Consider the following 12,948-nt stretch of genomic DNA (forward strand, 5'->3'; position numbering starts at 1 on the left):
CTCAAGTCAATCTAATTTTAAATTTGGTAAATCTGGCCAATAGTCTAGTGAGTGAGTCAGCTAAAATTTAACATTAACTTCATGCATAGATCTAGACATTTTCTTTGGGGTGGGTAGGTGGGTGGGGGGGAGGGCTCTATTTGGATAATTTTGTTTGCCCGGGGGGGGGGGGGGGGGGGGGGGGGGTCTGATGCTTATTTTCATCAACTTTACTGTATGAATTAGGGAGGCTGGATAGTGAACAAACTAACCAGATCTACCTGAGATTTTAATTAAGGTATGGTTTATTTAGCTATAAAGCATTAGTTAGTAAAGAAAAAAATCCATAAATTTAACCCTTTAAATAGGGGTATTTTCCTGTATTTTTATATAAAGCTTTCCTTCTAAAGGTGATCAATAGAGTCTCAAAATGGCCACAGCCATCAAGCCCTCTTCATAGGTTTGAATTCACCTAGGAGGTCCAGATCCCAAGACCCCCTTCTAAATCAACACATGAACTCAAATTTAATATTTTGTCAGGAACTTGTAAATTCAACATCAATCATGTAAATCCAACATTCAAACACGTAAATCCAACTTACATTCAGAAACAATAATGTCTACCGCATATGACATAGTCACTTGGAAATAAATCATATATCAGTAAGTTTTATATGTTTTGCAGTTCACTGATTGTGGGAGGGGATCAGAATTCTGAACAAAATTTTGAAGTAGAACATTTTACAGAGATGGAATATACATGTATAAAGAAAAAATATGGTACTAAGTTGATTCTTGTTTGACACAATGGTAAAATGATTGTAGATGTGTTTTTCAAAAGGGCCCGGATGGTCATGGCCATTTTTAGACTTTTTTAATGTCTTTAAGAAGAACTTCGTGTAAAGATAGATGAAAATGATCAAATTTTAAAGCTGAAATACCAGTACCAAAATAGGATTTTTTCTTTGCTTAAATACTGGTAATATGTTTTACTGTGTGACTGTTAGGGTGAGCGCAGTAGCATAAATTGAATTGCAAACCAGTATTTAGAATTACCGTAGCAGAATGTTTTCTTCATCTTTTAAATGCATGAATTTCTAAAAATACATAGTATTTAGCTGTTCTCACAAGAACATTACATTGGTAGCCATTTGCAATTTACATGGAATTAATTGTGGGTATGAATCTGACGACAGAATTTTCAGTATGTCAAAGGTACCTGTCCAGTAGTTTTAATTTTCTCTTCGCCCAGGCATTATTGTTAGAGCTCGCACTGCTTGCTGTCACTTTGCGCTTGCAAGCTGCTTGCAATTAGAATTTTTTCTTTAATGAATGTTAATTTATTGCCAAAAATATCATACTTCAAAGTTTAAGGAAGATCTGATGGTTAACAACTTTGGTTGACCTTCACAAGGCTGGAATTAATGCTATGTTTTCTAATATTTTTTTATCTTTATCTCAGAAAACACAGCATCAGTTTTTGATTTGAGCAACTGGAGAAACAGTGCATTTTATGTGACAGAATTAGAAGGTCACAATGACCTAATTACATCATCAGACATACAAGGAACCATGCTAGTCACTGCCAGGTACATGTTGATTGTAGTACTCAGAAGTATGAGTTGTTTAGTTGTCTTTCATGCTATTGTCTTAAATTAGCATGGACTTTCAACTGTTTGTGTGATTAAAAAATTCCACAAATTAAACGATGATTGAATTCCCCACAAATGGTCTCATTCAACTAGCTTTTTAAAATTTGCTTTTAAAGCTGCTTGGTCTGATTTAATGTCAAATTTTGTGTACGCTTTTAAACGATGGTTATGCTAAGTATGTTTATAATAATAAACACTGCAGTTACTTTCCTGGTCAATTAACAAAATTTCAATGAAAAAAAAATTATGTACAAAATTTGTTAACAAAACAAACGACATAAAAGGGTAATGCGTTATTTCGCCTCATGTGCAAATTCACCCCTGATGCCGAGACCGGTATGATTGTACAATGTATTATGAATTTGATATCACTATAAATGAATATCATAGTGTTTAGGCAAATTAAAAATAAACCTTTGTGCATTTTGTTTGCTAATATATCTGAAGTTTGCTTTGTTTACAATCGATGCATAACATGCGGGTTGAATAAACCCAATCATTCAGGGGACAAAACCAAGTGGTTGCCTTCTCTAAACATGCCCATGATGCATTTTGATTTGTTTTTTTGGTTTGCCCAAAAAGAAATTATCTTTTTTTACTTTGAATATTTCTAACTTTAAAAAAAGACCGATTCTGCTGGTGTAAATAACTTTCTCAGATAATTGATTTGTATGGAAAATTATTTGATACTGTAATAACCAAAAAATCGGACCAAGCAGCTTTAACAAATACATGTAGATTTACATAAGATACCGTCTTTACAGAGACAATTGTGTTGATAAGTTGTACAAATAGAACAATTCAGAAGGTCCTCATTTGTGTTCTCTCTCTCCACAATCTTGAATGAATACAAGCTGTGATTTTCTTTGACAGTCGAGATACCACGGTGAAGGTATGGGACATGAAGGAGATGAGGGAGGTCAGAAGTTTAGGGGGACACACAGGGGGTGTCAATGCAGTGGTCCTCATTCCAACCAGCTCCTCCAATAACATCTGTGAGTCAAGTTTAAATTGTTTTTTACATGTCATTTTGTCTAAAAAAATGGTAAATCTCTACATTACATATTTTGTAAACAACTATAAGACTCGAGCTTTGTTTACATAACAACCAATTCTTACCTCTGTATCTTGCTTGTAACTTGACTTTTACATTCAATATTTTGGTCAATCATTTATAATGCACCAGTAAACAATTTAATACATAAAAAATAAAAATAAAATTTTTGATCTCAAATCGTGTCTAAGTCCCTTTAAAGGATGGAAAGAACATTCTTGCTTTTCGGAACTGCATGTTCATTTAACCCTAGCAAGGGTTAGAAAAGTACATTTACAAATTATCATCTTCTATATTTGTTATAGTGAAATTTATTCAGATCATATTGAAAGCTGTTCCACTCATAACTATGGTCTGTGAGTCTCTATACTTTTTTGAGTTATAAGAAAGATAGTGTCTATGCTGATAATATAATATTAAGATTTAATAAGGAAATATATTGATGAAAATATGAAAACACCCATGATGATAAATACAAATACCGGTAGTTAATATCATTTTTTAGCTCACCTGAGCTGAAAGCTCAAGTGAGCTTTTCTGATCAAAATTAGTCCGTTTTCTGTCGTCGACGTTGTCGTTGGCGGTGGCATCGGCGGCGTTGTCCTTGTAAACTTTTCACATTTTCTTCTTCTTCTCCAGAACCACTGGGCAGATTTCAACCAAATTTGGCACAAAGCATCATTAGGTGAAGGGGATTCAAGTTTGTTCAAATGAAGGGCCACGCCCTCTTTAAAGGGGAGATAATTGAGAATTATTGAAAATTTGTTATTATTTTTCAAAAATCTTCTTCTCAAAAACTATTCGGCCAGAAATGCTTAAACTTGTGTGGAGGCATCCTCAGGTAGTGTAGATTCAAGTTTGTTCAAATCATGGTCCCCAGGGGTAGAGTGGGGCCACAATAGGGGGTTCAAGTTTTACATAGGAATATATAGAGGAAATCTTTAAAAATCTTCTTCTCAAAAACTATCAGGCCAGAAAGCTCAAATTAAAATGGAAGCATCCTCAAGTAGTGTAGATTCAAGTTTGTTCAAATCATGGTCCCCGGGGGTAGGGTGGGGCCACAAGAGGGGGATGAAGTTTTACATAGGAATATAGAGAGGAAATCTTTAAAAATCTTCTTCTCAAAAACTATCAGGCCAGAAATGCTCAAATTAAAATGGAAGCATCTTCAGGTAGTGTAGATTCAAGTTTATTCAAATCATGGTCCCCGTGGGTAGGATGGGGCCACAATAGGGGGATGAAGTTTTACATAGGAATATAGAGAGGAAATCTTTAAAAATCTTCTTCTCAAAAACTATTCGGCCAGAAATGCTCAAATTAAAATGGAAGCATTCTCAGGTAGTGTAGATTCAAATTTGTTCAAATCATGGTCCCTGTGGGTAGGGTGGGGCCACAATAGGGGGATCAAGTTTTACATAGGAATATAGAGAGGAAATCTTTAAAAATCTTCTTCTCAAACACTATCAGGCCAGAAATGCTCAAATTAAAATGGAAGCATCTTCAGGTAGTGTAGATTCAAGTTTATTCAAATCATGGTCCCTAGGGGTATGGTGAGGCCACAATGGGGGGATAGATTTTTACATAGGAATATATAGAGAAAATATTCTCATAAATGCCAGGAAAGCTCAAATTTGAGTGGAAGCATCCTCAGATAGTGTAGATTCAAGTTTGTTCAAATCATGGTCCCCGGGGGTAGGGTGGGGCCACAATTGGGGGATAAATTTTTATACAGGTATATATCGAGAAAATCTGTAAAAAAATTTCTTTTAAAAACTATTAGGCAAAGAAAGCTCAAATTGGCATGTAACCATCCTCAGATAATGTAGATTCAAGTTTGTTCAAATCATGGTACATGGGGGTAGGGCGGGGCCACAATGTGGGATAAATTTATATATAGAGAAAATCTTTAAAAATCTTCTTCTCAAACACTATCAGGGCAGAAAAGCTCAAACTAAAATGGAAGCATCCTCAGGTAGTGTAGATTCAAGTTTATTCAAATCATGGTCCCTAGGGGTATGGTGAGGCCACAATGGGGGGATAGATTTTTACATAGGAATATATAGAGAAAATCTTTAAAAATATTCTGGGAAAGTTTTCGGTCCAAAACTCAGTACTTAATTTGAAAGCACAGGTTATGCAGATTTAAGTTTGATGAAACCATGATTCCTTAGAGAAAAGTGGGGCCACGAAATGGGGGGGGGGGGTGTATATAGGAATAGAGAAAAATCTTCTTATAGGTACAACAACAAAAGGGGCTTGGTATTTACAAAAAAAAAAAAAGATGTGGATAAAAATTGGCAGATTTTGAATTTTTTTTTAGCAAGATCTGCTGTACTTAGTTGTCAAGATATTTTGATACCATACTGCTAATTTGATCAGAGTTAAGGCTCAGGTGAGCGATGTGGCCCCTGGGCCTCTTGTTTGGTATGCATTGTTTTGTGCCAGGAGGATTATTATTTACACTCATGCCAAAAGTATGTCAGTTTTTTATTTTTCCATATATATTTCATTGAAAATAAGACTTGTTTTCAAAAGGTTTTCTGGTCTTATTTTTTGTCAGGTTTTGAAGTTCATAACGATTACAGTACCTGGTAGATTCAATTTCCACTTTTTGACATACTTTGAAAACTCATTTGTATAATTTGATATTTTAAACATAATACTGTAGCTAAAATATTTTTTAAAAGCCCAACTATATATTCTTTGCAATATGCCAGCCAAAAAAATCTTACTTTGGATTATTAATATTAAATCTCAGGAACAGAAGGTCGGAAAAATATCTACCCGGTATATATGATGCAAATAAAAAAAAGAAATTCTTAATCTATCAATCCAAGTATTTTCAATGTGGTCAAAGGGTTTCTTTTTAACAATTCTTTGAAAAATGTTGGTTTTCGATAAAATATATAGTGAAAAGAAAAAAATTGACATACTTTTGGCAGCTGGGTGTAAAAAAGCCGAAAGCTTCACAAGGACACCATGTGATCATTGATTACCAGTATATGATTTTCTGGTTACAAATTTTGTAGGTAAGAAAGCCGGATTTCCATCCACAAAAGGACAGCTGATTCTCAGTGGTTCTTCAGATTGTAGCTTCAAGTTGTGGTGCAGTGCCACAGGTAAGGTCCTTGTGATAAATAACTTTGTTTCAGGTCCTTGAAAGTCCTAATTTACATCAATTTTTTTTTCAACCTGGTTTTTGGTAAGACAAATCAAGTTAATATTGAAATGGTGATAATGGCAGACAGGCAGGCAGGGGGCTACCTCTTTTGACCGGCCAACTGCTAGCTAGCTCCTACAGTTTTCAAGATAGGAAGTTTTCTGTTTTGCAAATTATTTGTACATGTACATATATATCAGAAATGCGCATATTATTTGGATTTTGATTTTTGATAACTTACTGGTATGTGGAAAATACCAGCTATTGAACTTAGCAGTTTTTTGGCATAATATTACATATAGGGTACCTCATTTTTTCAGATAACTCCTCCTACAGTTTTAAGATAGGAGCTCTTTTATTTTTCAGATTAGTTGTACATGTATACTTTTAAGAAATGTGCATATTACTTTGATTTTAATTTTTGATAAAATATGAGAAAAAAAACTTAAGTCATTTCTTAATAAATTTTGCATATAGAGTATTAACCCAGTTGGCCGGATAACTTCTCATACAGTTTTAAAGATAAGATCAATCGACATACAGTCAAAACTGCCGTAGCAGTCACCCCTATTAAGCAGTCACCTTTCGTATGCGGTCATTTTATTTCCTCCCGATGAAAAACCCTATATAATTGCCCTCTAAGGAGCGGTCACCTGTCTAACGCGGTCAGCGGTCATCATATTTTGATCCATGTATATGCAATATGTGTAAATTACAAAAAAAAATTTTTGTGAATTTATGAGAAAAATGCCAGCCATTGAGCACATGGAGCATCATTTGTCTAAATGACCCTTCCTGCAGTTTTTAAGATAAGAAGATATTTGCAGTTCAATCGCAACTTCTCGGGCCTTTCCGGCAAGCTCGGAAAAACACCTCAAATGTATTACCTAGGCGTCCAGGACAAGCCCCCTTTTTATAGAACTTGATATAAATACAACACATTTCATGATCTGTTGAGATGTGAGCTATACTTCATTAAAGTAAACGATATACCCTAAAATATAACACAGAAGCAACTTACAAGACTGTCTAGCTGATACTTATTTTAATGGGAAGCGACTCCATTTTGTATAAAATTCTACCATCCGGTGATGTTAATACATTCAATGTGTGTTTCCGAGCCTGCCGGAAAGGCCCGAGAAGCTGCGTTTGATTTGCAGTTTAGTTGACAGATATGCCCCATAGAGATAGGCATTATACTTTTAGTTTTTGATACTATAGATTCCTTATTTTACGCGAGTACTTAATTCCGCGATTCAACCATTTTCCATCAAATTGTGAGAACATAAAATCGCAAGTGCCAAATTTGTCTCTTTGTTTTATGTTGTGAACACATGTCCGAAAAATAAAAGCAATATTCTAAAATTCGCGATTAGTGCTTCTCGCGATTTTACGCAGATATTTATTCCTTGCGTTTGATTAGGAGTTTACAGATAATTAAGAAAAAATACTGAAAAAAATTGTTACCACAATTACTTTGGATCAGGATCAGCCATAGGTAGTGCATGTTTATAGAGAAGACAATTCAGGGTCGACAAATGAATTTTGAGTACTGTTTACACCAAAGAAAACCTGACAAAGATCCTTTCATGATAACTGCGATACTGCTCTCTTGCAGGGCAAATTAATATGTTTTGCGAAAGTTTTAGTAGGTAGATAATTAAATGACTTAATTGCAACAATTGAGGTTATCTTATATTTCACCAAACAATGTCATTTTGCCCTGCAAAAGAGCAGTACCCCAGTTAACATGAAAGGGTCTATTGACAGCATGTTAACAGAGTCAATAGTTGTTCATACTGCTACTAACCAAACAAAATTTGTATGTAACCAACATTACACAAAACCTTATTTTTCTAACATAATTGAAATTGAAAACTTAGAAAGATAGAATAAAAGTGCGATATTATAGTATTTATACAAGATGAGACAGGATATATGCATATTTCCTATTTTTTGGAATATTGTCTTGATTATTTTTAAAAGTTCTCAACCTTTGTATCTATTTAAATCATGTCATGACCACTTAAAAATTTCCTTACCAATCCTTACCACTGGAGCTCTTTATTTTATCTTCAAATTAATGAAAAAAAACATAAGAAAAAATAAATATCTTTTTCAATATGTTGTTAAATTTGTTATTCTATTGAAAGTTAGCTTTCTTTTTCTATATTGTGACCTGCCAACATCAATGATGCCCCTATACATGTACTATTACAGGAGAGGTTCGGCGATCAACCTACACCTTTAGTCCTGTGACGTGTGTGGGCTACCACAACAGTGCATCCATCATCATAACAGGCTCAGGTAAATTAACCTCAACTTTTTGTTTTTGGTCTCACAGTCTGTTGACTTTGAGCACAAATCATCATGTGTCTCCTTTTTTCATTTTCAATCAAATCTGCTCTTTGTAAATGTATCCATTAGTGTGCAGTTTTAAATCCAATTCACACCCTCAGATGATGACGCAACCTTAGGGTAGGTCTATTTGTTTAAGAAAAATGATAATGAAGTATTTTAGTTCCTGAAATGAAAATTAATGAAATTTGTTTTCCTCCAGACCTTTCCTGTTATTTAGTGTACCATGTTATTCATTTAAAAATCCTTTCCCTTTATTTTACTAAAAAAATACATTTTGTTGTTCAATGCTAAGCACCCGATGTTAATATATATTTTTTTCATAATAAGAATAGATACCTTGTACTGAATAATATAGGGTATTTAGTTTTATATTGTGAAAAATATATAACGTCAGGTGCTTGTGATGCTTAGTTTATATATTATACAAATATTAACTGGGGTTGAGGGCAACATTGATTATATTAGCCTCCGAGGGACAAAATATTGTCCGACGCAAAGCGGAGGGCAATATTTTCGGCCCAAGGGGGCTAATATTATCAGTGTTGCCCGAAAACACAGTCAACATATGTTTTGTTATATGAAGAAACAAACCAAAATTTAATAAAGTAATTGAAAACAGGTCGTCAACAAAGAATTCACGAATATAATTTTGTGCAAAGTTCATTTCCAAAATATCCTCAGCATCAAACGGTCACTGGTGATATTCCGCCGACCTAAGAATTAACATACAGATGTTCTACCTGATTTTACTTCACAGTAATTCGCAAATCCTTACATCCGTTATGATAGCAAACCGTCGCATTGCGCGTCTGTTGTTTACTTGCCTTGACTGACTGTCTATTATGACGTCACTTTGTTTTTGGAGTCGCGAAGAGTTATTTACGTCATAGTTTACGAATCCTCAAATCAGAGGCGATTAATTGAAATAGAGGGAATGTTCTCTAGATATTATACCTAGCCGGTCCATATCAAAAAAATATTGACTGGTCAATATTTTTCGGACGAGCTAATATTACATTTATTCACTATCGTCTATATAGAGTTATATAGTGAGAATATACTACTGAATATAACAAAATCTGTATCCTTACTTGACATTCAAGCTACACATATTATGAAGAAAAACAGATTTAATAAGCAAGGTGCCTGATATTTTTTGGATTGGACAATCCTAGCTTATGTTCTTCATATTGTTGGTACTCTTGGTGAAGCTATTTTGTACATTGGACATATTGATTGATTTATTTAGATGGAGGAAAACTTGAGACATGGGATGTGCAATCCAGCAAAAGTTTGCAGAGTTTGCGTGCCTTTGCAGACAGTGTGTCTGGAATTCAGGTGAGTAGCTTTAATCCTTTTGTGTTAATTAGCAATAGGTAAGCTTCAATCCTGATTGCTGTTTGGCTGAGATCTTGTAAGGCTTATCAAATGGAGAGTGTATTGGTAAGAAGTGATTGCTGTCCAATCCTTTATGTCTCTTTCATAATAAAATATTGTATAGATAATGAAGGAAACATATTTTAATTGGTTAAAACAAGTCATGTGATTTTGAGCAAATTAGCATGAACTGACTTTTCAAGTGAATAAATTTAGAACCAGGGGTAATTACTGTAAAGAATAAATGTGCTTTAAAAATTTTCAAAAATAGGATTGGTTGAAGACGTAAAAGTAAAGAGCATATGGGTTTTAACAGAGAGAACATCTGCTTGGTTATTTTAGAGTATTGACAACTCTGTCAACATTCTTTGATCTGTTTACCAGTCAAGATATTAAAGAACACAGCTTGTTCTGACTTACAGATATGAGTGCATGCAACTTTTAATTGCATGACAGCTAGTTTTGTGTGTTTATTGCACATGTACAAAACATGTTGTTTTCCACAAGGACTTTTGTAAATATTAGCATACATGTAGCTAGCCTTTAAATTCAGGGAAATGTTTGTCATTTATGAATATTACAAACAACATAATCGTCAAAATTTGTCTGGCATCTTGTTTTGCCAAGGGTAGGTTCTATAGTTAACTGTTTACAATTTTGACTTTTTTAAAGATCCACTTGGCTAGTTTCAACCAAAGGTAGCAAAAAGATCGTTAAAAACCTTCAATTGAACTTATAGAGCATGCACAATCAGAAGAAAAGCAAATCATTTTATCAGTCTGCATAAGAATTTATGTCATTCATTAACAGATCCATGAAACCCATGTGTTTGTATCTTCGTTGGATGGGATCATCAAGGTGTATGAGGTCAACGGTCAGCAGTTACAGTGTGTCTTTGAGTCTGAGGGCACCAGGTCAACAGACGGATCGGCCCTCTGTTGTCGGGGGATACGGGGAATGACCAGCAGCAATGGACTTGTTTACTATGGCGATGATGGGCCCAATGTTAAAGCTCTGAACTGGAAGTCAGGTACGTGTATTGTGATAGAGTAATCAATGCATATTTAGACACATGCAAGATTTAGCTTGTTTCAGCAGTGTGGAAGAAATTGAAGTATCATGCAAATTTCACAAGCTTAAGTTAATAAATTTGCCATTATATTCTGTTGTGCAGTGCAGGCTTTACTTTCGAATGATTTTGTGTTTTACCATAAATGGTGACCAGAATAATAATGAACCTGACTACCCTGTATTCTGTCAGTATTTAATGTTGTGTTTCAGATCAATTATATGAACATGCAACAAGTTAAAGCAATATGAGCTGCAATTTTCATGTTGAAAATTTTTAAAAAGAAAATATGTTATTTTCTACTAAAATGACAAAAAATGTCATGGTTTTTAAATTTCTGTTAGCTCTGTTTTTGTGGAAAAAGTCGTTAAGAAGACTTAATTGAAGCAAAATTGTGGACCTGTACAAAAATTGATCAGCTATATTTTCCTTATAAGTGAAATCTTTCTCCTGACAAAAATGAATGATTTTCACAAATCTTATCTATCATAAAAGCTTAAGTTACAGGCAGAATTATCAGACTAGCAGGTTTTTGAAGCAAAATAAAATTCTAAAAAATACAGCTTATATTGCTTTAAAGAATTAATGACTAATCAGACAGCAATTTGTAAAGCGATTTTCAAGTTAGCTGATAAAATTTTCAGAGACAGCTAGATAAAGTTCTTCTTTTTTATCAAGTTAGAGTTCTCTCTCTTGCACTGCTAGTAATGTAGCTTAACTTTCCCCTATGAAATGTCCATTTTTACACATTTATGTTTTTTTTATTTGTGATTTAATTATTCAAATCAAATCAAATCCATCCTTTATATTAAATTGAGCTCGCTTGGGCTGTATTGACCAAAATTTTTCTTTATAATATTTCCCAGAAATGTTTGGAGTAAGGAAATCTAGTATATTAATTAAAAAATATGTTAATGGTCTTTCCTCCTCAAACATGAAATGAATTGAAATTTCCCATTTCAAGAACCCACCTGGACCAAATCAGTCAGAAAAAAAAAAACAAGGAAGCCACAGGTATTTTAATATTTACAACGAATTCAAAGAACAATCAATCAACTGAATACCAGTAAGTCTGAAAATTTCCATATCTTCTAAGAAAAGTAGAATCCAACTACATGTAAAAGTTAACATAAACATGAACATGCAGAAATAACACATGTAAAACATACATAGGTACTGGGAAGGTTCATGGAGACATTATATCCCCTGGTGCACCTAATACCAGTAATGTACAATCAGAAAACAAACAAATCCTAGTTGTTTGTAGAGCAAGCTATAGAACACTTTTTCTGATATATCATGCAACTATTATTCTCTTGTTAACATTGTATATGTTTGTGTAATGGATATATATGTATAGCATATCATAAACAGTAGTGATCTGAGCACTCTAGGTGATATGATCATGCTGTTTATTTGGATTTATTCAAAATGATAGGGAAAAAAAAACTTGTTATGGTGCCTTGTAAAATTATGCCCGTCATATAAAAGCCAAAAATTAATCAGTTGAGTGAGGTTGCTGTGTACTTGTATCAAGCTGCACATATCTCTTGCAAGTCTTTTGTCCAGGTCCTTAAAATAAACGCGACGAATTTGGATGATGGGACAGCATGCCTCACTTTTGAGTCATTACGTCTGCCCTCTTTTTTTTTTCCTAACAGGTGTCTGCACTATCTCATTTTTCACAATGAATCTAAATATGGATCCATTTATACAAGGAAGCGTCCTTTACAAATGGAGGCAGATTCATATTAGAACACATCTAGAACATGTTTACATTACTTCAAGGTCATATGAAAATGTTTTTGTGAGGAAAAAATCTATTAGTGGTGTTTTTTTTCTTCTTTTTTAATGTCAGTTGCAAGGTGAATTGTATCTGAGCACTTGAAGTTGTTTTGATCCAAGTGAAATTTGAATTCATAATCAGTGTATGATCAAAATTCACAGCGTGAACCTTTTTTAATTATCTTCTTTTTCTTTTTTTCTCATCTTTTTGCGTAAGTGCTTTTTATCATTTCTCAGAATCTACAATTTCAAAAGGCATTTAACACAATTCGCAGCTGCGATTTCAGAGAAAATGTATAATTCATAATTAATTATTTTTGTCTTGGAATAAAGTATTCCTTTATAATTAAGGTTTAATTTTATCGAAAGAGTTACACCGTTTGACCTTGAATTGGGTTGTTTTGTGGATGACAAACTAGCACAATTTAAGATAAAGTTCCATATTGTTCTGTAAAGTAGCTGGGAATACCATATAAACTTTTTTTCCTCTTTGTTGATATAGAATATGTAT

General features: G+C 33.8%; 1 protein-coding gene across 2 annotated transcripts in view; it reads left to right on the plus strand.

Moving 5' to 3' along the window:
- Window positions 1-12,948, plus strand: part of LOC128187156 (uncharacterized WD repeat-containing protein alr2800-like) — a 30,450-nt gene that overhangs the window by 3,078 nt on the left and 14,424 nt on the right. For both annotated transcript variants that reach the window (XM_052857401.1, XM_052857402.1), the window contains 6 exons: window positions 1,442-1,568; window positions 2,505-2,626; window positions 5,715-5,804; window positions 8,066-8,152; window positions 9,456-9,544; window positions 10,394-10,613. In XM_052857401.1, the coding sequence (XP_052713361.1) occupies window positions 1,442-1,568; window positions 2,505-2,626; window positions 5,715-5,804; window positions 8,066-8,152; window positions 9,456-9,544; window positions 10,394-10,613 (735 nt within the window). The remainder of the gene's footprint in view (window positions 1-1,441; window positions 1,569-2,504; window positions 2,627-5,714; window positions 5,805-8,065; window positions 8,153-9,455; window positions 9,545-10,393; window positions 10,614-12,948) is intronic.

The sequence above is a fragment of the Crassostrea angulata genome, chromosome 6 (genome assembly GCF_025612915.1).
Source record: "Crassostrea angulata isolate pt1a10 chromosome 6, ASM2561291v2, whole genome shotgun sequence".
Lineage (NCBI taxonomy): Eukaryota > Metazoa > Mollusca > Bivalvia > Ostreida > Ostreidae > Magallana > Magallana angulata.